This window comes from Triturus cristatus, chromosome 6, assembly GCF_964204655.1.
Source record: "Triturus cristatus chromosome 6, aTriCri1.1, whole genome shotgun sequence".
Classification (NCBI taxonomy): Eukaryota; Metazoa; Chordata; class Amphibia; order Caudata; family Salamandridae; genus Triturus; species Triturus cristatus.
In genome coordinates, this window is record NC_140589.1 from 712,574,317 (window position 1) to 712,597,551 (window position 23,235).

The 23,235-nt window shown below is 50.2% G+C and overlaps 1 protein-coding gene across 2 annotated transcripts in view; it reads right to left on the reverse strand.

The window, feature by feature from the left end:
* Nucleotides 1–23,235, reverse strand: part of ARMC2 (armadillo repeat containing 2) — a 486,620-nt gene that overhangs the window by 189,057 nt on the left and 274,328 nt on the right. For both annotated transcript variants that reach the window (XM_085611202.1, XM_085611201.1), the window contains exon 10: nt 16,362–16,585. In XM_085611202.1, coding sequence (XP_085467328.1) covers nt 16,362–16,585 — 224 coding nt within the window. The remainder of the gene's footprint in view (nt 1–16,361; nt 16,586–23,235) is intronic.

Sequence of the window (23,235 nt, forward strand, 5' to 3'; positions counted from 1 at the left end):
ACTCAGGGAGTTTTGCCAGCGGGAGGGGGTGTATTGTCCCCCAGGAGCAAAGAAGGGTGCACTCCAAACCAGCTTAAGGGCTTGGGGGGAGGCACGCCGAGAAAGCAAGGCTGAGGAGGAGGACAGGGATAGAGAGCCCGACAGTGAGGGAGCTGGTTTGTACCAACCGGAGGTGGGGAACCTGTCAGCGGGGCCCAGGACACTTTCCAGGAAGGGCAGCAGTGCCTCTAGCGGTGGCTTGTCTGAAGTGGAGTTAACAGACCGGAGGGAGAAAAGGCAGCTCACATGGGACTTAGCAAGGCTGGAGAAGGAGAAGGAGGAACAGAGGATGGCTCATGAGATAAGGCTGAAAGAAATAGATCTTCAGATCCTGAGAATCGGGGCACACCCTGTACCTAACGGTGGCAGCAAAGACCAAGAAAGAGAGTTCACCAGGGAACCCAAACCCTACCTGCCAAAGGACATAGTAGCTAGCTATGGGGCGGGTGATGATATCGCCAAGTGGCTAGCGGCCTATGAGGTCTCGTTAAGGGCCCATGGGGTTCCAGAGAAGTACTGGGGTGGGGGATTGTACAAGTACATGCCTCCAGCTGGTAGGGATGCTTTATTGGCCCTCGAAGAGGATGAGCAGACCCACTACCCCACCATGAAAGTGGCGCTCATAAGGAAGTTTGGACTGACACCCGAAAAGTACAGACAGAAGTTCAGGGGTAGTCACAAACTGGGCACACAGAATTGGGTGGACTTCCTGGACCATGCAAAGAAGGCACTAGAGGGTTGGATTCAGGGCAGTGAAGTGAGGAACTACGAGGGGTTGTTTGACCTTGTACTGAAGGAACACCTGCTTGAGAAATGTTTCCCTGAACTGCGGCAACACCTGGTGGATAGCAAGCTGACCAATCCTCGGAAGCTTGCTGAGGAGGCGGACATTTGGGCTAGTACCCGGGTGTCCACAAGGGGGACTGGAGGGGATACTCAAAAGGCCGGACAGGGCGCCCCCCAGAAGAAAGAGGGAGGGGAAAAGAAAAAGGAGTTCTCCAAAGGCCCCCAAAATAATTTCCAAGGAAAGGGAACATGATTCACCCCTAGGGCTAACCCACCCAGAAACCCTAATCCTGGCCAGAGTCAGCAGCCAAGGGTTGTCCATTGCTACGAGTGCGGTGGCGTTGGACATTATAAAGGAGATCCGAAGTGCCTGAAACGACCACCCCCTCCCATTGGAGGAAAGACCCCCGGAGTAGCTAGTGTAGTGCTCGGGGAGGAGATGCCCTTAACTAAGGGAAGGGAGTGGGCGGGTGTCACTTTAGTGTCCCTGGGAGAACGGGAGATGGTGCCTAAGATCAAGGTGCCCGCAAATACCGTAAAGTATGGGCAGTGGGTCACCATCAACGGCCAAAGAGGGGAGGCTCTGAGAGACACAGGAGCCAGTATGACTATGGTGCGTAGCCAACTGGTGTCTCCAGAGCAGGTAATTCCCAATGTACTCCACCCAGCCGCGATGGCTGACGGCAGAACAGGCCACTATCCAGTGGCCGAGGTTCCCTTTGAATGGGGGGGGGTTGCAGGTTCACTTCGAGTTGCCGTAAGCCCTGCCGTGCCAGTCGATTGTCTGCTGGGGAATGACATGGAGCAAACGCTTGGAAGGAGGTGGAATACCGGACTCACACTGAGATGCTGGGTACACCTGATTGGGCCTGTGTTAGCACAAGGTCCGCGACTACCCGAAGAGGGAGTTCATTTCGGCTGGAGCCTGGAACAAAGGCCCAGCCAGCTGCCAGTCAAGGGAAGAACCGAGGACAGGAGGAGCCTGCCTCGGCGTCCCCACCCCGTAGGACGGATAGGCCACCGGAGGTGGTGGACCAGGAGTCTGCGGTGGGGGACGTTACCAACCTGGAGGACCTACCCATCCCGGCCGAGTGGCACGTGGAGGGAGGCCCGTCCAGGGAGGAATTCTGCCAGAGGGAGTGCCCTACCCTTGAGGGGCTGAGGCGACAGGCCGAAGCCCAGGCAGCAGGGAACGTTGAAGGGAACTACAGTGTTTACTGGAAGGATGGCCTCCTCTACAGTGAACCCAAGGCACCCCTACACGGATCGTCACGAGCCTTGGTAGTCCCTCAACGTTATCGAGCCTTCCTTCTGGAGTTGGCTCACGAGATACCATTGGCAGGACACCTGGGGCAAGACAAGACCTTCGCCCGTCTTGTCCCACACTTTTATTGGCCTCAGATGAAAGTGTCGTCCGATACCTACTGCCGGACATGTGTGTCTTGCCAAGCCAGTGGGAAAACAGGGGTGAAGCTGAAAGCTCCCCTGGAACCACTTCCTGTCGTTAGCACCCCCTTTGAAAGGGTGGGCATCGACATTGTGGGTCCGTTAGATCCACCGACTACAGCTGGTCACAGGTTTATCCTGGTTCTGGTGGATCATGCCACACGGTACCCAGAGGCAATACCTCTGAGGACCATAACAGCACCTGTTGTGGCTAGGGCCCTGATGGGAATCTTTACCCGAGTGGGTTTTCCCAAGGAAGTTGTGTCCGACAGGGGGACCAACTTCATGTCAGCGTACATGCGGGCCATGTGGAAGGAGTGTGGAGTGACATACCGGTTTACCACTCCTTACCACCCCCAGACAAATGGTCTGGTGGAGAGGTTTAACAAAACCTTGAAGGGCATGATCAGAAGTCTGCCTGAAAGCCTGCGGAGGAAATGGGACGTCCTCCTACCCTGTTTACTTTTTTCCTACAGGGAAGTGCCACAGAAGGGAGTGGGCTTCAGCCCCTTCGAGCTTCTGTATGGGCACCCTGTATGTGGACCTCTCAACCTGGTGAGAGACGGATGGGAAAGAACTCCCAGAAAGCTTCCCCAGGATGTGGTGAGCTACATGCTGGCCTTCCGGAGCCAAATGGCTAAGTTGTGGAAGCAAGCTTCTGACAACTTGGAAGCCAGCCAAGCAGTGATGAAGGCGTGGTATGACCACAATGCTCACCCGGTGGAGTTGGAGCCTGGCCAGAAGGTGTGGGTGATCGAACCGGGAGAGCTTAGTGCCCTCCAGGATCGCTGGTCAGGACCCTTTGAGGTGTTGGAGAAGAAGGGTAAGGCTACCTACTTGGTGGACCTGAAGACCCCTCGTCAGCCCCTGCGGGTGCTGCATGCCAACCGCCTCAAACCCCACCACGAGAGGCCCGAAGTCATCTTGATGATGGTGACTGACGGAGGAGAGGACGTGGAAAGCGAGCCTCTCCCTGATCTGTTTGCGTCTCAAGAGAAGGATGGGTCGGTGCAGGGAGTGATACTCTCCCCATCTCTAACTCCTGAACAGCAGGAGGACTGTCGCCAGGTCCTGGGGCAGTACTCCTCGTTGTTCTCCCTTGTCCCGGGTAGGACTCACCTGTGCGTCCATGACGTGGACACAGGAGACAGCCCACCTGTGAAGTCCAAGATCTACCGGATGTCAGACAAGGTGAAGACCAGCATTCATAGTGAAGTCACTAAGATGCTGGAGCTAGGAGTGATCGAACCTTCTAGCAGCCCCTGGTCCAGTCCGGTGGTGTTAGTACCAAAAGCTGCACCACCGGGTGCCCAACCAGAACTGAGGTTCTGTGTGGACTATCGGGGACTGAATTCAGTGACCAAAACTGATGCTCATCCGATCCCTAGGGCGGATGAATTGATTGACCGGCTGGGAGCTGCCCAATATCTAAGTACCTTTGACCTTACTTCTGGGTACTGGCAGATCTCTTTGACTGATGGAGCAAGGGAAAGGTCAGCCTTCTCCACGCCCAATGGCCACTACCAGTTCTGTGTGATGCCCTTTGGGCTCAAGAACGCACCTGCCACGTTTCAGCGCCTGGTAAACCAGATCCTCACCGGAATGGAGAGTTTCTCTGCTGCTTATCTGGATGACATAGCCGTCTTCAGTAACAGCTGGGAGGATCACTTGCGTCACCTGCAAGCTGTTCTCCAGGCCCTGAGACAAGCTGGATTGACGATCAAGGCCAGCAAGTGCCAGATCGGGCAGGGGTCGGTAGTGTACCTTGGACACTTGGTGGGTAGGGGAGCGGTGCAACCCCTCCAGGCGAAGATCGAGGCCATCATGGCCTGGGAACCCCCCAAGACTCAGACTGAGGTCCGAGCATTTTTGGGCCTCACGGGATACTACCGCCGCTTCGTGAAGGGGTACGGTACCATCGTAGCCCCCCTCACGGAGCTCACGTCCAAGAAACAACCTCGACGGGTAGTCTGGACGGAGGCTTGTCAGCAAGCCTTTGAGAGATTGAAGAAAGCCATGTGCGAGGCCCCGGTCTTAAGGGCCCCAGACTTTTCCAAGGAGTTCATTGTCCAGACAGATGCATCAGAACATGGCATTGGGGCAGTGTTATCGCAACTCAACGAAGAGGGTCTGGATCAACCCGTGGTCTTCCTATCCCGGAGACTACTTCCCAGGGAACAGAAGTGGAGTGCAATAGAGCGTGAAGCCTTTGCAGTGGTATGGGCTCTGAAGAAGTTGCGGCCATACCTGTTTGGCTCGCACTTCCTGGTTCAGACCGACCACAGACCCCTTCGTTGGCTGATGCAAATGAAGGGGGAGAATCCCAAGTTGTTGAGGTGGTCTATTGCCCTACAGGGAATGGACTTTCAGGTGGAACATCGGCCTGGAGTGGACCACGCCAATGCAGACGGTCTCTCAAGGTATTTCCGCCTTAGTGATGAGAACTCCCAAGGGGTTGGGTAGCTCTCCCCACTTTCAGCTGGGGGGGACGCGTGTTAGACCTGTCAGCCCTTTGGGTGGTCCCTCCTCATCATTATTTATTTTGTCCCACTTTTGCCTCAAACCCTGTTTGAATTTTTCCTTTTTGGGAACCACCAGACTTTTTAGTGTTGCTGCAGATTCAGGGAGCCATTTTAGCTACCCCTGAAACTTCTGTCTGAGGGCCTGGAGCACAAAATGGTGGCCACCTGTGACATCACCAGCATCCACTGGAACCTGCTAGCACCTTCCAGAACATTCCAGAACCCTGTGACAGTTGGAGGCGGTTTAGAATGTTGGGAAGCTAAGACAGAGAGTTGGCAGTTGGAGCTGGCAGTTGGCACCTGACTGGTGAAGAGAGAGCAGCAGAAACTTGAAGGAGGAAGGAGTGAAGCAGCAGGGGTGGAAACTTGTGCCTGGAGTGGGGTCCATAAACCCACCCTTGATACTAGTCCCTACTGACTGAGCCCAGCCTGGAGCCCTGTGTGGGAAGAAGCAAGAAAAACCATCCTAAGGACCTGGACAGCAGGAACAGGCCTTAGAAACAGAGAACAGCAAGATCCTGACCTGGAAACTGGTTTCCCTGGAGTCCGACGTCGAGTAGCCTGAGACCTGGAGCCCGAGGTGGAGAAGCGGCGCCGACTGGAAAGCGGACGTCGTACCCGGAGCCGCCAGAGGTCGAGAGAGGGTGCCGTCAGAGGTCGTGAGGAGTACCAGAGGTCGAGGAGGAAGTCACCCGAGGTCGAGTGAGCGGCGTCATCGGAGGAGTGAAGTCCGCCCTCCGGAGTCGTCGGAGACCGAGGTGAAGTGTACCGGAGGTCGGGAGTGAGGATCGCACTCCGGAGTCGCCGGAACCTGAGAGAGTCGTGCCGGAGGTCGGGAGTGGAGGTCGCACTCCGGAGTCGCCGGAAACCTAAGGAGAGGAGCACCGGAGGTCGGGAGTGAGGATCGCACTCCGGAGCCGCCGGAAGTCGACATCGAGTCAAGGCCGGCCGACGTCATCGAAGTTGAGGTCGCCATCGGACCGGAGCCGCCCGAAGTCGACATCGAGTAAAGACTGCCCGACGCCATCGAATCGGAGGTCGAGATCGAGCCGAGGCCGCCGACATCGAACCGGAGCCGCCTACCGGCGTCGTCAGGAACTGACATTGTGCCGAGGCCGCCGACATTGAATCGGAACCGCCTCACGGCGTCGACACGACTCCAGCGGCGTCGGAGCATCAGAAAAAGGGCAGTAAGTGGAGTAGAGGGCGCCTAAGGCCCTGTGGAGACCTGAGAGACTGCTCTAAGGGGCTAGGGAGGTGCTGGAACCAACCTGACTGTGCCAGGGGGTGAGCTGAGACTAATTTAGAGGGGTTGTGTGGAGGGAGAGAGCCAGGTCTCTGGTATTCCCCCCTTGATCTACCTCAGTTTAGGCCTCAGCCTTGTCCAAGCCAGGGAGTAGACACCCTCAAGCCTTTCACATCCCCACAAGCTGTGCCTGGGCCAAATCAGCCCTTAGGAATTCAAATGTGATCTGATTCTATGAGTGTCACTGTCAGCTTTTAAGTATTTATTAGGGGCACTGTATTTATTGTATTTAACCTATTTATTGCTTCACTGTATTTATTGGTCCACAGTATTTATTGATGCACAATATTTATTGGTTTACAGTATTTATTGCCTCAAAATATTTAATTGCCTGTATGTACTGCACTTATATTTATACCTTCCTTATTTATGATCACCCCTATTTATTGAATCATTAAGCCAGTATTTATTTGACCTGCACTATTTAAAAAGTTGTATATGGTGATTGTGTTATTATTTATCTAATCAGCAACTAAGAGAAAAAGAAGATAAAGAAAGATATTTTCATAATTTTTACGGTGTAGAGTCGTTTTTGGAACGGATGCACGCATGGTTATTGTTTGGGTATGTCGTATGCTTAGCACGGAGCCTGATTCCTGACCACTCGAGCCAAGCTACCACAGTGTGTCTGGGAGAACACCACCACCCTTCCAGTGTGGGAGTGTTTTTCTAACATAGACTTTGAAGGTTTCCGACACAGTTGCAAACTTATTCACGGAGCCTATGTTGGTGAAAATGGAGGGGAGCACCCTGAAAAGGCAAGCAGCCGCTAGCTGTGTAGCTCCAGCACCAACAGAACTGCTGAGTGGTAGGAGCATGTATGCAGTAGTGGCTCACATCGCTGGAAGCGGAAAGCCAGTCCCCACGACAGCAGCCAGTAGTCTAGGTGGGTATGAATGTCGTGTACGGTTGAAGAGTGTGTTTACCCTGACCCTGTGGGGGACTTTTAATGGCAGATATCCAGTAAACCCTATTGATTGGCTATCTCAGTAAGGACTCAATCCGTCATCAAGGCGGTTCCCTTGATCGGTCACGATCTGGGCACAGCACGCAATTGAAATCACCACCAAATATCCAATATTTTTATATATCCAAAACAAGACCAAAACGACAAAAATCCAACATACAGTACTTTCAAAATATGCACTTTGCAAGAGTACTTGAAAAACACAGTACCTTGAAGTCGGTTGCTTTGTCTGGTGCTACCGCGGTACTGTAAACAACAGAATCCAACAGTTCTGTATGACCGCATCGGTCAGGGGTGTCAACAGACTCATAAACAGTACCTTTTGAGTTGCGGCTGACACGTTCGTGCAGGCCGGTCGTGGCAACCGTCGCGGTGGGAAGCGGAGTGATGTGGTGTGCGGTACCCTCAAGTAGCGGTGCAGGCAGTGGCTCAGTGACGGTTGTCCAGCGGCGTCGGTGAAACCAGGGCTGCTATGCAGAATGAAGGCGGTGCTCGTTGAAGTACTGACAGATCACAGTGCAGGCGACAGAGCTGGTTGCCGGAAGCTGGCGTTGTTCGGTTTGGGCTGTGGTGTGGTGTGACTTACGAGCGGTGCTCCCAAGCCACAATGCGGTCACGGAGGTCGTGGTCAGCGTGCAGTGACGGCGTTGGTGAGACCAGTGAAGTGAAGTGAGGCGGTGCGGATTGCGGTGCCCACAGGTCATGGTGCAAGCAGTGGCTCGGTGGCTGCAGTGGCGGTTGTTGTCGTCTATGAGACCAGGGTTACGATGAGAGATGTGGTGGTGCCTTCAGGACACGGAGCCAGTTGCTTTTCCCTCCTCTGTGCAACTGAATCAGCGGTTCCAGAAGCAGTACCCAGAGGTTGGTGAAGTTTTTGCAGTCCCTGAGTCTTCAGAACAGGAGGCAAACTCTACTTCAAGCCCTTCGAGATACTCAGCACAAGTAAAGAAAGTTCAGTCCAGCCCTTTAACTGCCCAAGACAGAAGCAGCAACTGCAGGCCAACCCAAAAAAGCAACATCACAGCAAAGGGGCAGTACTCCTTCTGGCAGCTCTTTCAGCTCTTCTTCCAGGCAGGTTCCTTGATTCCAGCAAGTTCTCTGAAGTCTTTTATCTTCCTGAGACTTCCAACAGGAAGCAAGCTCTACTTAAGCCCTTGGAGAAAACTCTAACAGCAGGATGATGAAAGTACAATCCAGTCCTTTCCCTGCCCAAGACAGAAGCAGCAAGCAGCAGGCCAACACAGCAGAGCAAGCAGCAAAGTGGCAGTTCCTCCTGATAGCTTTTCCAGCTCTTCTTCCTGGCAGGTTCCTTAGTTCAGTAGTAATCTAAAATACTGGGGTGGGGGCCCCAATATTTATACAGCAAATTCCTCTGTTCTCTTGGTGCAGAGAGGCTTTGTGCTCAGCCAAAACCTGTTCTGTCCTCTCTGGTCCAGCTTCCCAGCAGGAGAGGGAGACATCATTGTCCGAGGCAGACAAGGCCTATTCAGGTGCAAGGGAAATCTCCTCCCACCACTCTAAATGTAGACCACTCCTATTCAGGTGCTGGTGAAAAGTCCTCCCACTACTTCAGCCCAGCCCTGACTCATTCAGGAAAGGCAGGACACACATCACCCCCGTGGCCATCTGAGAGAATGCACATACCCAGCCCCTGGCACTCCAAAGCCAGAGAGTCAATCCACAATCCAGCAGAGGCACACAGGGTGACTAAATAAGAAAATACCCACTTTCTAAAAGTGGTATTTTCAAACACACAATATAACAAGCATTGGCATAGCCAATAGGTCTCGCCTTTGGGACCTTATAAATGTTTAGCTAGAGATATTGACTTTGCCTATGTTTTTAAGCTGTGCTGTACATCAGTTTGCAGGATGCTTAAAAGTTATAATAAATAGGTGTTCAAAGCATTTTTGTTACCTTATATATGACCAAGAAAGCATGACGTACAAGTAAAAGACCATATTAAAAAAGTATTACCCATAAATAATGTCTTGATTTAATTTTGTCCATTGAATGCTGGCAACTTGTTTCTGCATGTGCTAATGCTTGCTTGTTATGTTTTTTTTTTGTTATGGGGGTATAAATAACAAAAGGCTGAATCTTGGGAAATAGTATTTGTGTAACAGTTAGTGAGATAGTTAGAGAGTTAGTTAGTCAGTTAGTTAATGAGAGAGTTAGTGAGAGAGTTAGTCAGATAGTGAGTGAGTGAGAGAGTGAGTTAGTGAGAGAGTTAGTAAGGAGTTAGAGAGTTAGTTAGTGAGAGAGAGTCTATGAGAGAGAGAGAGTTAGAACTACTTACTCCTTGAAGAAAAACAGAAGAAAAAAGTCAATGTGCAAATGTACTTTTTCTATACATAGGCAAACTGTCCACCTAATGAAAAAAAGATATACCCGAGTGCGGACAAGGAAGACAACTACTAAAAATCTAGAGTAGCCCTGCACTCCAAGGAGTACCCACTGCGATTGTTGTGAATCCATCAAAACTGACAAATGTACTACCTACTTAAAATAAAACCCACATGTGTACGCTTCCTACTTTTTAGATGTGTGTTTGTAAATCGGGAGCGCAGGGAGGGGGTGGGAGGGGCAAAGAAATCGGGCCTGCATTTGGGGAAGGAACGAGACACTCAACGGACATGAACAATTCACTCACCATGTAGTGGATATTGGCAGAGACGTGGAGTATTGCAGAATTATGTTTTAGTGAGCACAATCCAGACATAACGTGCATTTTATCAAGCAGTTGTTAGTCTAGAACTATGGGATTGCTGCGAGGCCATACCAATGGCAATACAGCATTATGCAATCTATGTAACAACATATGCTGTTAACGGAAAATGCGTGTTGGCACAGATCTATACACCGATATATTGGAAAAAAACACAAAACAATGCGGTGTCTAGGTAACTGGTACACTTTCAAAAATAATAAAAGGAAATCCTTCTGCTGATGAAACCTAAGGCAGTGACGTAACTGCCTCTCTGGTTTCACTAGCTGGAAGAAAAACATCAGTTGGTAGAACCGTAGTGAACTCGTGGGAGAATTTGGTGTCACTCTAGTGTGTTACGTGGTTGGGAGTTTTGTAGACTCGGCTAGTGGGGGCGGGGGAGAAGCTGTGATCTCACTAAAAGAAACACCGACTACCGGCAACGGACACCGGGGCAAATTAAGCAGTGGTGAAAGCAAAGAGAAGTTTCTGGCACTAGACTGCAAAGCACACTTGCATTTGAAGAATTCATTACAAAGTGGATGCGGGGAAGGTGGACTGTAATATAAATGTAAAGCCTCTGTGTGGTTTTGCATAGCATCCCTTTAGAACGACGCAGACTTGTATGTATACTGGAACAAAGGTACATTTTTTGGCTTGACACGTTTAATCCCAGTGACTGCGGACCTCAACTGCAACTGGTCTGGAAACCACATCGTCTTCTGCGGCAAGTGCAGCTTATGTAATTGACGGACATATCTTTGAAACTGACGCAGGTTATCATGTAGCCGGCCAGAAAGGACGCACATGGGACGCCTGCCACATTGTGGTGTGGAGTGGAATGGAATTATGTGGATTGGATTGAAATTTTTAGTTGTGGAATTGAGTGGCGTGGAATAGTGTGGTGTGTAGTGGATTTGAGTAGTGGAATGATGTGGCATGGTGTGCAGTGAAATTATGTGGATAGTATTTATATGGTATTGAGTGTACTGAAATTATGTATAGTGGGATTGTTACGGAATGTAATTATGTCGGTTGGTATTGTGTGTTGTGATATGTAGTGGAGTTTAATTATGTTGAGTGCTGTTGAATTTTGTGGCATGATGTGAAATTTTGTGGAATGGATGCAGGCTGTGTAAGTTGTTGTGTAAGTGAATTGAGTTGAATTATGTGGCGTGGAGCTGAATTATGTAGCGTGGAACTGTGATATTGAGTGCAATTATGCTGATGGGAATTATGTGGCGTGGAGTGCATTTATATTGAATGTTGCTATGTGGCATAGAGTGGTTTTATGAGGGGTATATTTATGTGGTATTGATTTGGGTATAATTATGTGGTTTTGACTATCTGTCGTCCATCAAATTCTAGTGTCCTCTCATTAACTATTATATGCTTTAAACAACCTATTTGCACATTCTGCTGCTATCTGTTCAAGTTATCACCAATACAAACATGTCAAACAAATCACAGGGTGTAGTAAAAACAACTGTAACGTGATACATAGAAACTGAAGGCTCTCTCATATCACCAACATGTGTGATAAACAAATTCCCACAGAGAAGACCTAGAAGTGATCGCCACACCAAAGAACTTCAGTTTATGCCTCAATGTGAAATTTGCTGATGAGTGCGAGATTTCATAGAGTTGAATGGGCCTGTCTCAGATGTCAGAAAAGGTGAGTTTATCATCATCGTTACAAAAACAACTCTTGGCAAAGCCAATATATCTTGCCCCTGGACCCTATCAGCTTTGCTAACGTTTTGAGATCTGCGGAACAGCATCCCAGATGCTGTGCAGCACTGCTTTAAAAAAAAAAAAGAGGAGGACGAAGAGGCATACGCTGTCGGCTGTGTATTTTACAGGAGCAAACCCCAAGCATGCATGCACCAACGGAATGAGAAGCGCTTTTTTCAAAATAGATTTTGTTTGCCGGTCCCAGTTGAAGAAAAATAAAAGAAAACAGTAACACTGGAGGGGAGAGCAACAGGAAGTGGGGGTTGTGAGGGATCACAGAGAGCAGGTGGGTGAATCAATATGAGGGCATGGGTGGGAGAAGGAACATGGGGTGAAAAGGGAAAAAGGTATAGGGAGAGATGCTGCACTGGCCGTATTGTGCAAGATGGGTGCCGATTAAGTGCCTTGGGATGTGTGAAGCGTGCAGGTGAAAGGAGGAGAATCGTGTGCACATTGAGAGCTTAACAGGAAAAGGGTGGGGATGATATCTGGCTTAGGGCTACAGCTGCCGCTTTTGGAACCTGATTAGAGTCCCGATGTTGGTTTAAAACACTGTGATCCTGGGCAATTCACTTAATCTCCCCGCACCTAAAGCAAAGTTAACGTGCCCTTGTATAATGTAAGTGTTGATCTTATAAAGCACTCCAAATCCTTCCGGTTGAGTTCAGGCTTTATGAAAACTGTGAGAAAGTAGTAAACGGGTAGGGGGCGGGGTAGTACTGGTCTGCTTTCCTGGAGGAGCAGGAGAGCAGAAGCTGGTGCTAGCGAGTGAAAGTGGAAAGCTGCCGAGAGTCTCTTGACTCCACCTCCTTCATGTACATTGGCAACAGGGTGTGGGCAGGGTCTCGGTCTCAGCTCTTCTCGTTGTTAATAAAAAATGAAACGAGAATGTGTGTGTTAAAAAAAAAATGCAGCCAGCGGAGAACGTTTGTTTTGGAGGGAAGACAAAGTGATCACTAGTGAGATTCTCACAAAAAAATAACGTGCACATAGGCTTCCTAATGCGTTTTAAAGAACAAACCTAAGCGACTAAAGGAAAATAGCGGAGCACGAAGCAGAGCAAGTGAAAGAACATTATTTTAAAACAAGCACTAGACCCCAAACATGACACCGCGGCAACCAGCAGCTACAAGCAGATGCCTTCAGTGACCTGCTTACAAAATAAACAAGCACTAAAGACACAAGCAGGAAACAATAATAACAAGGAACGAGGGGGGGTGGCACACAGAGGGCGGGTGGCGGTGCGGGAGGGGTGGGAGGGGTGGGACGGACACAGACATGCATCAAGCACTGCTGCAATCATGAAGCATTGCAGTAAACACAAACAAGCATTGGCTGTGGAAGTGACACGACCGCGCAAATAAACAAGCCGAGGTGACAAGAAGGGCTGGGCGAGAAGGGAGGGGGGAATGCCAGCATCAGAGGAGCCTGATTAAAGCTGACGAAAAGGGAGGGGGAGGAGGGAGTGCGAGCAGCAGCTGTGCACGTGCACGCCATCGTGCACTCAAGCTTTAGGCCTGCCAAATCATATGGGTAGCACTTTTGAAAACCCACTTACAAAATGTCTCAAAGAGACAGCTTGCGCTGTCTCAGCGAGACCTAAAAATCATCTTTACTAAAAGATGCATTTTTATATTCTGAATTCAGGCATACTAAACTCCACCTTTCTATCTCGTCCCATGGGAAGTTATATTGATAAGATTTTATAAATAAACTCCCATTCTATCCTATTTCACTATCAGGACATGTCAAACACCTCAGTACATGTCCTACCTTTAACATACACTGCACCCTGCCCATGGAGCTACCTTGGGCCTACCTTAGGGGTGTCTTATATGTAAGAAAAGGGAAGATTAGGGCCTGGCAGGTGGGTGCACGTGCAAGGTCAAAATGGCAGTTACAAACTGTGCGCAGACTCTGCAGTAGCAGGTCTGAGTGACTTTTAGAGGCTGCTCATGTGGGTGGCACAATCAGTGCTGCAGGCCCACTAGCAGCATTTGATTTACAGGCCGTGGGCACACACAGTGCACTGTACTAGGGACTTACCAGTAAATCAAATATGCCAATCATGGAATCACCAATCCATAAACACAATTTACAGGGAGAGCATATGCACTTTAGCACTGAACAGCAGTAGTAAAGTGCCCAGAGTCCTAAAACCAACAGAAACAGGGTCAAATATAGGAGGCCAAAAAACAAAAAGTCTGGGGGTAAACCTGCTGAAAAACCCAAGTCTAACAGCCCCATACACCTGACCAATAAGACCACTAGGTCGTCCTTGTAGCAGCGTGCCACTACATATCTGCCGCTTGTTTCTATGCACACTTCCTGCAGCGTGACACCAGAAGCCCAGATGAGAATGCCTCTAGCATGCGTGGTGAAGCCTGCCGCACTGCTAAGTCGCTGTATTCTACATTGTGTCAACACTGCCGGGTGCTAAATGGGTTTCCTACACTATTGCAATATCCACTCTGTGTCTCTGGAGATAAACCACAACCTTTTGTATCTTCCTGCAGTCATTCTGCCCCCTGACATTCCACCTGATGAACTGTAGCAGCGAGTGGCCTGGAGGTGCAGACGCTGCATGCCTCGGATCATCCACCATCAGCTACTCGTTCCACACACCTTGTCACACCTAACCAAGAATCACTCAAAGCCCACAGCCGCTGCCAGTGCTTAAGAAACAGCTGCATAAAAACCATATTCACCCCCCCATGCTCTAAATCTCCACAACTTATATAGTGATGCATCTTCCCATGCAAACCCAGCCTCCCCCTCCCCGATAGGTTTCGAACAGAACCAGGTAGGGCACACATGGGGATGGATGTTGCCCGACCTAGTACCCCATACAGCATGTAGCCGCAGGGGACCCTATACCTAGCACAGCATATGCATAAGATAACAGAAAAATAACAACACAAACATGATAGTCCCAGCACGATGTTTGGTACTATACGGCACTTCATGGCCCGGGCAACGACGCCTAGGGCCACAGTCAATCATAAAAACATAGTGCAGCTGCAGGAACCCTCTTACCACACTTTAGCGTATGTCACAACAGCATGAGTTTGTTTCAAGTACATAGTTGCACTCCTGGCACCTCCCAAACCTTCACAGAGGGAGGGGGCCGACTCACAGGACCACTCATACTGCCCCAAACAGGGATAGCGCCCCCTATGCAGAGCTGCCACAGGACTCTGCAGGGACAGAAGCCGAAGCACCCAGCCAGGCAGAAGCAGTCCTAGTCTTCCAGTCTTCCATGTCCTTCCCGCATCGCCACTGTCTGCCCTAAGGGAGGGTTGTCAAACCCCCACCATCTCCTTGTGTGTGGAAAGCTGCTGCAGCTGCTTTTGGTCGCTGAAACTCTTTGCCTTACCGTCTACTATGACCAGCAACTGAGTGGTGTACAGCATACCCGCAACCCTTTCTCTGCTGGAATGAACGTCATCTCGCCTCCTGCACGTGAAATCTGGGTACAACGATAGTTCAGAGCCTTCGTGCAGAGATTATTTCAGTTCTTGTGCCTTAAGTAGTGCAGCATCACAATCCCTCTAATTTAACTGTCTCGCTATGATGGGGTGAGGTTTTGGGGCAAGAAAAAGGTGGGCACACTCCAGAACAAAGATCTCAGAGAGGCAAGGCACGGGGCACCACAGCTGCAGAGGGTGTCCCCGCCAGACTCGATACGCTCACTGCAGCTCACCTGTGCCGAGGGGCCGCCCAGGGTATCTGAGCAGGTCCGTGGAAGAGGAATAAGAGGTGCATATAGAAGAATGCTGCACAGAAGTCACCCAACAATGATCAAAGAGTTCTGTATAGTCCCGGCAGGTGTATGGCTGCATGGTGACCCCCCGCACCGCAAGTTAGAGGCCTACACTCACCGCTAGGCCCTACTCAGTGCTCCACGGCTAGATACAGGAGTCCACAGGGCACGTTCGCAGTACTGGCCTCTGCGATGTCACAGTCAGAAGTCGGGCACCTCTCTCCCCCCTGCGCATCGTGCCCATCAGCCACGCAGCTGCAAACACTCTCCTCATGGGGTCCCCTACCTCTACGCAGCCACATCCACTGGAGGGCCCTTGAGCCAGGCCTGCAACCTCAAGCAGTGCTCAGGCAGGTCTCCAGCAGCCGTTCTCCTTCTCACACCAGCCGCCGGGCCCCGCTTCTCTGATTGCCGAACACATGGCAGGACGAAAGTAGGGACTGGTAAGCTTCTGCAGTCTCAGCTGGGAGGGCTCTGGCTGCAGGAAGGATATATGTGTCGGTCGGGGATCTCCGCAGTCTCCAGGCACACTGCTCCTTCAGCGCGGAGGCCCGACCGTGATGCAAGCCATAGGTCAATCCCCAGCCACCCAGAGATACCGAAAATGTGTTTGTGTCACAAATATCGATGCACCTGGCTTTGCTAAGTGCTGCCTAGCTATAGCGCTTGACATAATGGAGCAAAGTGGTGATCAGCTTGGCTATGGGGCTTTCCTTGCTGTGTGTACACTTTAACTACTGGAACACGATGGAAATGCCTCTGGTGTATATACTGTGGAAAATACTCTACATTTTGTCTTTCATTAATTCACCAACACAACTGTGTACAAAACTATGCTGAAATTGTCCAGAGAATAGTGATGTAAAATGCTCTCTGGGATCTTCATTTTTCTGAGCTTTCCATGAGTGGCTTAATGTCTCATAGCTCCTACAGAGAGTTAGGGTTGCTGCAACATGAGACTGGAATTAACAACATACAATGACTGTGTCTATCTCCCACTCCAACTTTGATTATCCTTCCATTATTATTTCATTACATGTCTCCATTACAACAAAAACATTTAAGAAGCAAAAAAAAAAGTTCTAACTAACTTGAACTAGAAGGTGTCCCAAATTGGAAGCAACTGTGTGGGATTCTTTGCTGCTGCTGTTTATCTGATTCATCAGCTGTACCAACAGTTCTAGCGCCCCTTTGCCAGACAGGTCGTGAAGAAGAGGAGTATTTCCAGAAAGGAATTTTATAGCCGCCATACAGTACAAAACAGCTTCACTGTTAGCTTGCAGATCTTCTACTTTTAGGACCTCCAGCATAGAATCTGAAAACAAGATTATCAAATAATTATGGTTATATTGAATAAAACTCACAAGCTAAGTAAACCAAGCATAAAAATTACCAGGGTCAATAATTCTAAACTTTAAATATGAATTTACTGTGATGCTTTGGAAAAGATGGACTATTTGCCTGCTGCAAAATATGAGATCAGTCACAAAAATTATAAAGACAAACTTTAATACTTTAAAATGTTTAAACTTTATCAAGTGAAAGAGTTAGATGGTGCTTGCATGCCCTGAAGTGGCTTTCTGCAGGCTGTATCACAATACAAGCAGGTAAGCATGCCAGTGACTGCATAGTGGACATAGTTTACTGTTATGACCAGTGTGGCTGGTAGGCGAGGGGTGGTTTCTGTATTTTTGTACTATATTGTGTTTGAAATCAATAAAATTGGTTATAATTAAAAAAACAGGTAAGCAATGCCAATAGATGCTGCAAAATGAAGGACTCTGTGGCAGTTCTGGGTTGCAAGCAGCACTCTGAATCTTAAGACAGTATTAAATGAACCCTCTAGTGAATGGCCACAGAACACTGTCACGTTATAAGCAAACAACGTCCAAGGAGGGGAGTAGCACTGACAGAAGGCAAAGCACTCGAATACAACATGACCTAAAACAATAAAGGAAAAGGGTTAAAGTATTAAATGACATCATCCCTAGAGGCTGGAACCACATTCAAAGGACCTGGAGGAGCGAGATCTGTGAGATGCCTAACATGAAAGACTCAAGAACAAAGGGCCTGGAATATGCCAGCACATCATAATGATAAATACTAAGAACAAAAACAAAGTAACATTAAATAGGCTATCACTTTGAGGTATCCTTCTCCTTAGTAGGGTTACACCACCAATCCAGATGAGATTCCCTATCTAGTGACCAGGGAGAAAGCGGAACTGAGAACAATGTCTCCACAAGCCCAGAGGATTCTTCATGTAATGGCTAGAAGGTAATATCTACCCTTTACGAAGAGAGTCTTGAAGAACTGCAAGAGGATCATTGAACAGCATTTAAAACAAGGCTCCAGGAAACACATAACTGGTTTGTCATGTTAGCAATGATGAAATAACACTAGGGGCCTGGAAGCATCGAGGCACCTTGTAGAACCAAGTATAGTGAAGCTCCAAATGTCAAACAACTTACTGTCCAAAATGACAGACATTCTAAGATGCCCGACGAAAGCAAACAGCAGCCAAAAGGGGTTTAAACATACCACAGAATTGCTAGGACAGACACAACCCTCTACGAGAAACAATAAAAATCAGGAAAGAACAACAATTTTCAAATTCCAACACAAGAAGTATACATGTACGGGGCTGCACAAAAACAGAAACATTTCATAAAACATACAATCACTAGGAAACAATGGCGAAGTTACCGCTTAGAAATGTGTAGTATTTCTCAGGGGCTGTCTTCTGAGACTATTCACTGGCTTCAGTGGAAATTGCATTTATCATAGCATTCAAGAAGTGCTGGCTGCTTTTACTGTGGTTACTACAACACTGCACACTGTGCATCCCACTGTATCTAAATAAGTACTTTCTCTGTAAGGCGCTGTAAGAAAACGGGCCATTAGTTGTGTGGCCTGCACAAGTAATGGGTCCACACCAAACCAGGAACGAAACACCCCATAGTAGCGCTTGACTATCTCCGGGCAGTGAAGCAGAGCAGTCCTAGGCCTACTCAAGGGAGGTGGTGTGGGCTAGTAATCGCCATTCACTGGCTCGCAATTATAACACTCAAAAGTACATTACACACACTACTCAGTACTACACAGCAATTTACAATTATACATAAGGCTGATGGAAATACCTTTTGATGAAATTTCATAATCACCTTGGACCCCCTAAAGGGGTCACGTTCTCTAAACCACATGTCGAAAATCAGCATCTTGAGGGTAAATGCAATAATGAAATATAACCATGAATGAGGGCAGTTATTACTTGCAATAAAGCACATGTGCTTTGATCATGAGTGGCTGTCAACATAATTTCAAATAATAAAGCACTTACCAAAATGAACTTCACGTGTCTGTGTGTTTTTTAAATACTTGCAGCATTGAAAGTGCAATTGTAGAAATAGTCCCTAGGGGTATCCCATTTTTATCACAAACCACGTGTAACCATACACTCCATCCCTACAGAGAGTTGCACCACATATACATTTCTTTCAGGCCACAATAACTACAACAATAACCCAGAGGGCACAGCACTCCCATCTGAAGAGCACACGCTCCAGCCTTACGGAGTGCTGAAAAGTACTTGCAAAGCCTGGGTTAGTCATCTTTTTCTAGACCATGCAAACTTGGGGTCACTACACTTCAAAACACTTCTTTGGGCCTCTAGAGGGAACGTGCTGAGCTCCTGCAGCTTCCTTGGACCGTTGGGTATCGTTGGTGGTGACCTCACCATCCTGGGGGCACCACAAAGGAAAATACATGCTGTATTGTAAAGCCCCATAGGGCATTATGGGGTGCTCCCATATTTGATAAGCAGCTCTCCTACTGCTTCGGGGAGAGCAAGTACCTTTGTTGTCCTGTTTCTTTTTCTGTTTTGTTCGCCACGCAGCCCTTTTCTTAGGGGGTTCCAGGTCCCCTCTCCAAGCTGAGGAGCAGGATAGGGAGACCACCCCTGGCTGCCCCCACCGGCTCCCTCTGCGAACAGCACTCCTCCGTGCAGCCACGGGAGCCAGCAAGGTTCTCCTGTTCTGCCTGCTCCTGCGGGTAAGGCGCCGCCTGTGGTGGCATCCGCCCGCTCCCCTCACACACAGGGATCAGGGTAGGCCCACCACTACAGGGGGAACATGGCAGCGCTACACCTGCACCTTCGGCTGCCAGGGCCCAGGCATGGGGCCCTTACTGCTTGTTACTGGAACGCATAATGGTGATCCCGGTTTCCTGTTTGGCAGTAGGGGCCTTGAGTTAGGATCCCGGGCACCATTGAGGTTACTTGGTGGGGCGTGACGTCACACCTGTTTCCTTCTTGGCTGCAGGAATCCGAGGATTGGGGACTTGCCCATTATACATGGCACAGCCTGGGGGTTGGGAACCCCGGGTCTCCCCCTCTTGGGGAAGTGGGGCTCCACGCACACTCCCTCCCAGCACTGAAAATGATTCCTCGCTTCAACCCTCAAGCCCTCGCCCACCCCGGGGTTTAACTCGACTGGGCAAAGGAGCGCCACACGTTGCGGGATCGCGCTGGGGGACAATGGTCAAAATCCTTCTTAGGCTGATATCTTGGACCCGTTGGGCCATTCTGTATGATATTGGGCTCGTTTTGCTCCTGGTGGTGAGCCCTAGCTACCTGCAGCACTTACTTTAGGCTTCCTGGTCTCTAAGGGGGCAAACTTTGCAGAGAGCTGGTTCCACGGGCACCCTGCGCCAGCTTTTGTACTTGGTTTCCTCTGGGCCTCTCTCCTCCTTGGCGCAGAAGCCCAGTTTTCCCCCCCAACTAGCCCTCAGGGGGTATAAGGGCACCAGCTTCCCTGGTCCTGGGGAGAACCCCACTTAGTCTAGATGGTGTCAGGTGGTTCTTGGTTCCAATTGTCCATGGCTGCCATCTCCAGGCCCAGTGTCCATCTGAAAGTCACAACCAAGAGAGAGCTCTATCCCTTGCACAAGACCTTTTAAGTGGGAGTAGAGGTTCCAGCAGGAAGGCATTTCCTGGGGTGCCACATCACCTCTCTGCCTCTGTCCCAACCTTCCTGCACAGCCTGCTGGGTCATTTCAAAATGGCCTCTCCCAGGAGTCACTTGTCACATCTGCTCTGGGGGCTTCAGCTCCGCCGCTCGCGTACATCACTGCTAGGGCCTTTCTCAGCAAATCTTCTAAGGAAGTCCCCTCCTGTGTTGGCTCCAGAGGTCTAGGCTCCCTCCTTTGTTTACTGGGTTTGGACAGGCCCATCCCACGCACAATGTGACAGCCAGTTCAATGATGCAGAGCATTCTGCCCCACCCCTTTCCTCCTCAGGAGATGAGCACTGCTCATTGCTCCCTTTGTGTGGGGAGGCCTTTGTTCCTGCCGCTGGAGAGAAATTTAATTAAGTTAGATCAGCAGGGTGACAAACGGCCTGGGGTTTGATCCTGAGCTGAGCCAGAGACATATAATATTCCTGGATGACCCATAAGCTGCACAGATATCTCTTTAGAACTTTCAGAATTGATTTTCCCACACAGATTATGCCCCAATTGAGTTGTCACAGACCTCTGTAGGCCAAAGAGAAGCAAAGCTACACCCTAAGGTAGCCTTCCCCATAGGTGTTTAATGGAGTACCACTGCAGACAAGATCACTGACTTATTGTCAGGGAAATTGCTCTCCCACCCTCGCAGCTCCACCATTAAGTGAGGCCTGCCCCTGCACTCTCGAGTCTTGGTGATCGAGGCCCTCCTCCACCCACAGGTTTCTCTGTGCCTCATTCCTGGTGGTCCAGTGGACCTCTGTCTCCTTCCTCTCGCTCTGCTCTTTTACTCGTTTTTCTGCCCTCTTCTATTTTTCACCTTCCTGCACTTTTCTGCATCTTTTCTCTTTTGTGCCTTATTTCTGTTTATTTGTCCCCTTTCCTTTATCTCCTTTATCCCTTATTTCCTCGCCGCTGCTGCCCCCGTGGCCCTGCCCCCGGTGCGACTGGCCCTATCCAGCTCCCCTCATCGCCCCCGCCTCCCAGCTGTCCAGGCCTCCCTGACCCCTACTTAGTGGCAGCCGCTGCGGGGACAGGCGAGCAAGACCACTGACTTATTGTCAGTGTAATTGCTCTCCCACCCTCGCAGCTCCACCATTAAGTGAGGCCTGCCCCTGCACTCTTGAGTGTTGGTAATCGAGGCCCTCCTCCACCCGCAGGTTTCCCTGCGCCTCATCCCTGGTGGTCCAGTGGACCTCTGTCTCCTCCCTCTCGCTCTGCTCTTTCACTCGTTTTCCTGCCGTCTTCTATTTTTCACCTTTCTGCATCTCTGCTCTTTTGTGTCTTATTTCTGCGTACTGTCCCCCTTTCCCTTACCTCCTTTATCCCTTATTTCCCCACCCCTGCTGCCCCCGCGGCCCCTCCCCCCAGCGTGACCGGCCCAATCCAGCTCCCCTCCCCACTCCTGCCTCCAAGCTGTTCAGCTCTCCCCGACCCCTAATTAGTGGCGGCCGCTGCGCAGACGCGCCAAAGACGGGCCAAAGGCAAGCCCGTCTGCACCCGTCTGTGACCCGACCGCGACCAGCGCCAGGAACCCTGGATCTCTGCCCCGCCAACGCTACAACCCAGCGGCACTCCACGCACTTAACCCAGGCCGGAACAACAACTGCAAGCTAGCATCACCAGCCGACACCAACTGACCCTTCAGCTGTCACCACTGCCGGCGCTCCTGCAGCACCGCCACGGACACGGACCCAGCGCAACCCGCCTGCAAGAACACAACCAAACCAAAGGCCCTGCAATGCATCTCCTCAACGTCCGATCCCTACACAAACACGCCACCAAAATCTGGGACGTCGTCGTAAGCACCACCCCGGACATAGCGTTCTTCACCAAAACCGGGACCAACACCACCTCCAGACTGGACATCGCCATCCCCCAAGGATACAAGATCTCCAGGAAGGACTGCCCCACCCGCCCAGGAGGAGGAATCGCCATCGTCCACAAATCCAGCCTCCGCCTAAGCTCACTACCCGACAAGCCTACAGAACTGATGGAACACCTTTACTTCAAGATTCTGGCCAGCCCCACCGCCACCCTCCGTGGAACCCTCATCTACCGACCCCCTGGACCCCACAGACCTTTCGCCAACTCCATCATGGACATCATCTCCCCGCAGGCCATCGCATCCACCAACTACACCCTGCTGGGAGACCTCAACTTCCACCTCGATAACCAACTAGACCCTAACACCACATCCCTCCTGGACAACCTCCACAACATTGGACTACACCCGATCGTGACCGAGATTACGCACTCAGCAGGACACACACTCAACCCCCTCTTCACTAGAAACTCCATCACCTTCAGCCACACCGCAGAACTCCCATGGACCGACCATCGCTGCACCCACTTCACCTTCAGAACACCCACCATCCACAGACTCCAGCACCTGCTCCCACGAAGAAACTGGACCAAAATCACTGATGACCAGCTCACCTCATCACTCAACAATTCCACCCCTACCATCGCGAAAAACGACGACCCCCAATACCGCAGCCCGAACCCTGCATAGATGGATCTCGGACAGCGCCAACACCCTAGCCCCCTCAAGAAAAACAACAATACCCGCGCCAAGAAAGCCAGATGGTTTACCACCGAACTTCGAGAGTCCAGACGCACTTGCCGCCGCCTCGAAAAGGCCTGGAGGAACACCAAATCCACAGAAGCCCACAACAACTTCAGAGCCGCCACCAACGCTCACCATCAACTCATCAGAAAAAGGAGGAAAAAAGCTATTGAAGACAGAATCTCCACCCACGTGCACAAGAAAAAGGAACTCTTCAGCATCATCAAGGAGTTTGCCCAACCAACCAGCAAGTCTACCGACATCCCTTCCTCACAAGACCGCTGCGACAAACTGAAAACCTTTTTCCACCACAAAATCAAGAGCATCTACCACAACTTCGACAAAGACAACAACACACTGAACCCTAACCAACCACCCCCGATGCCCAGAAAC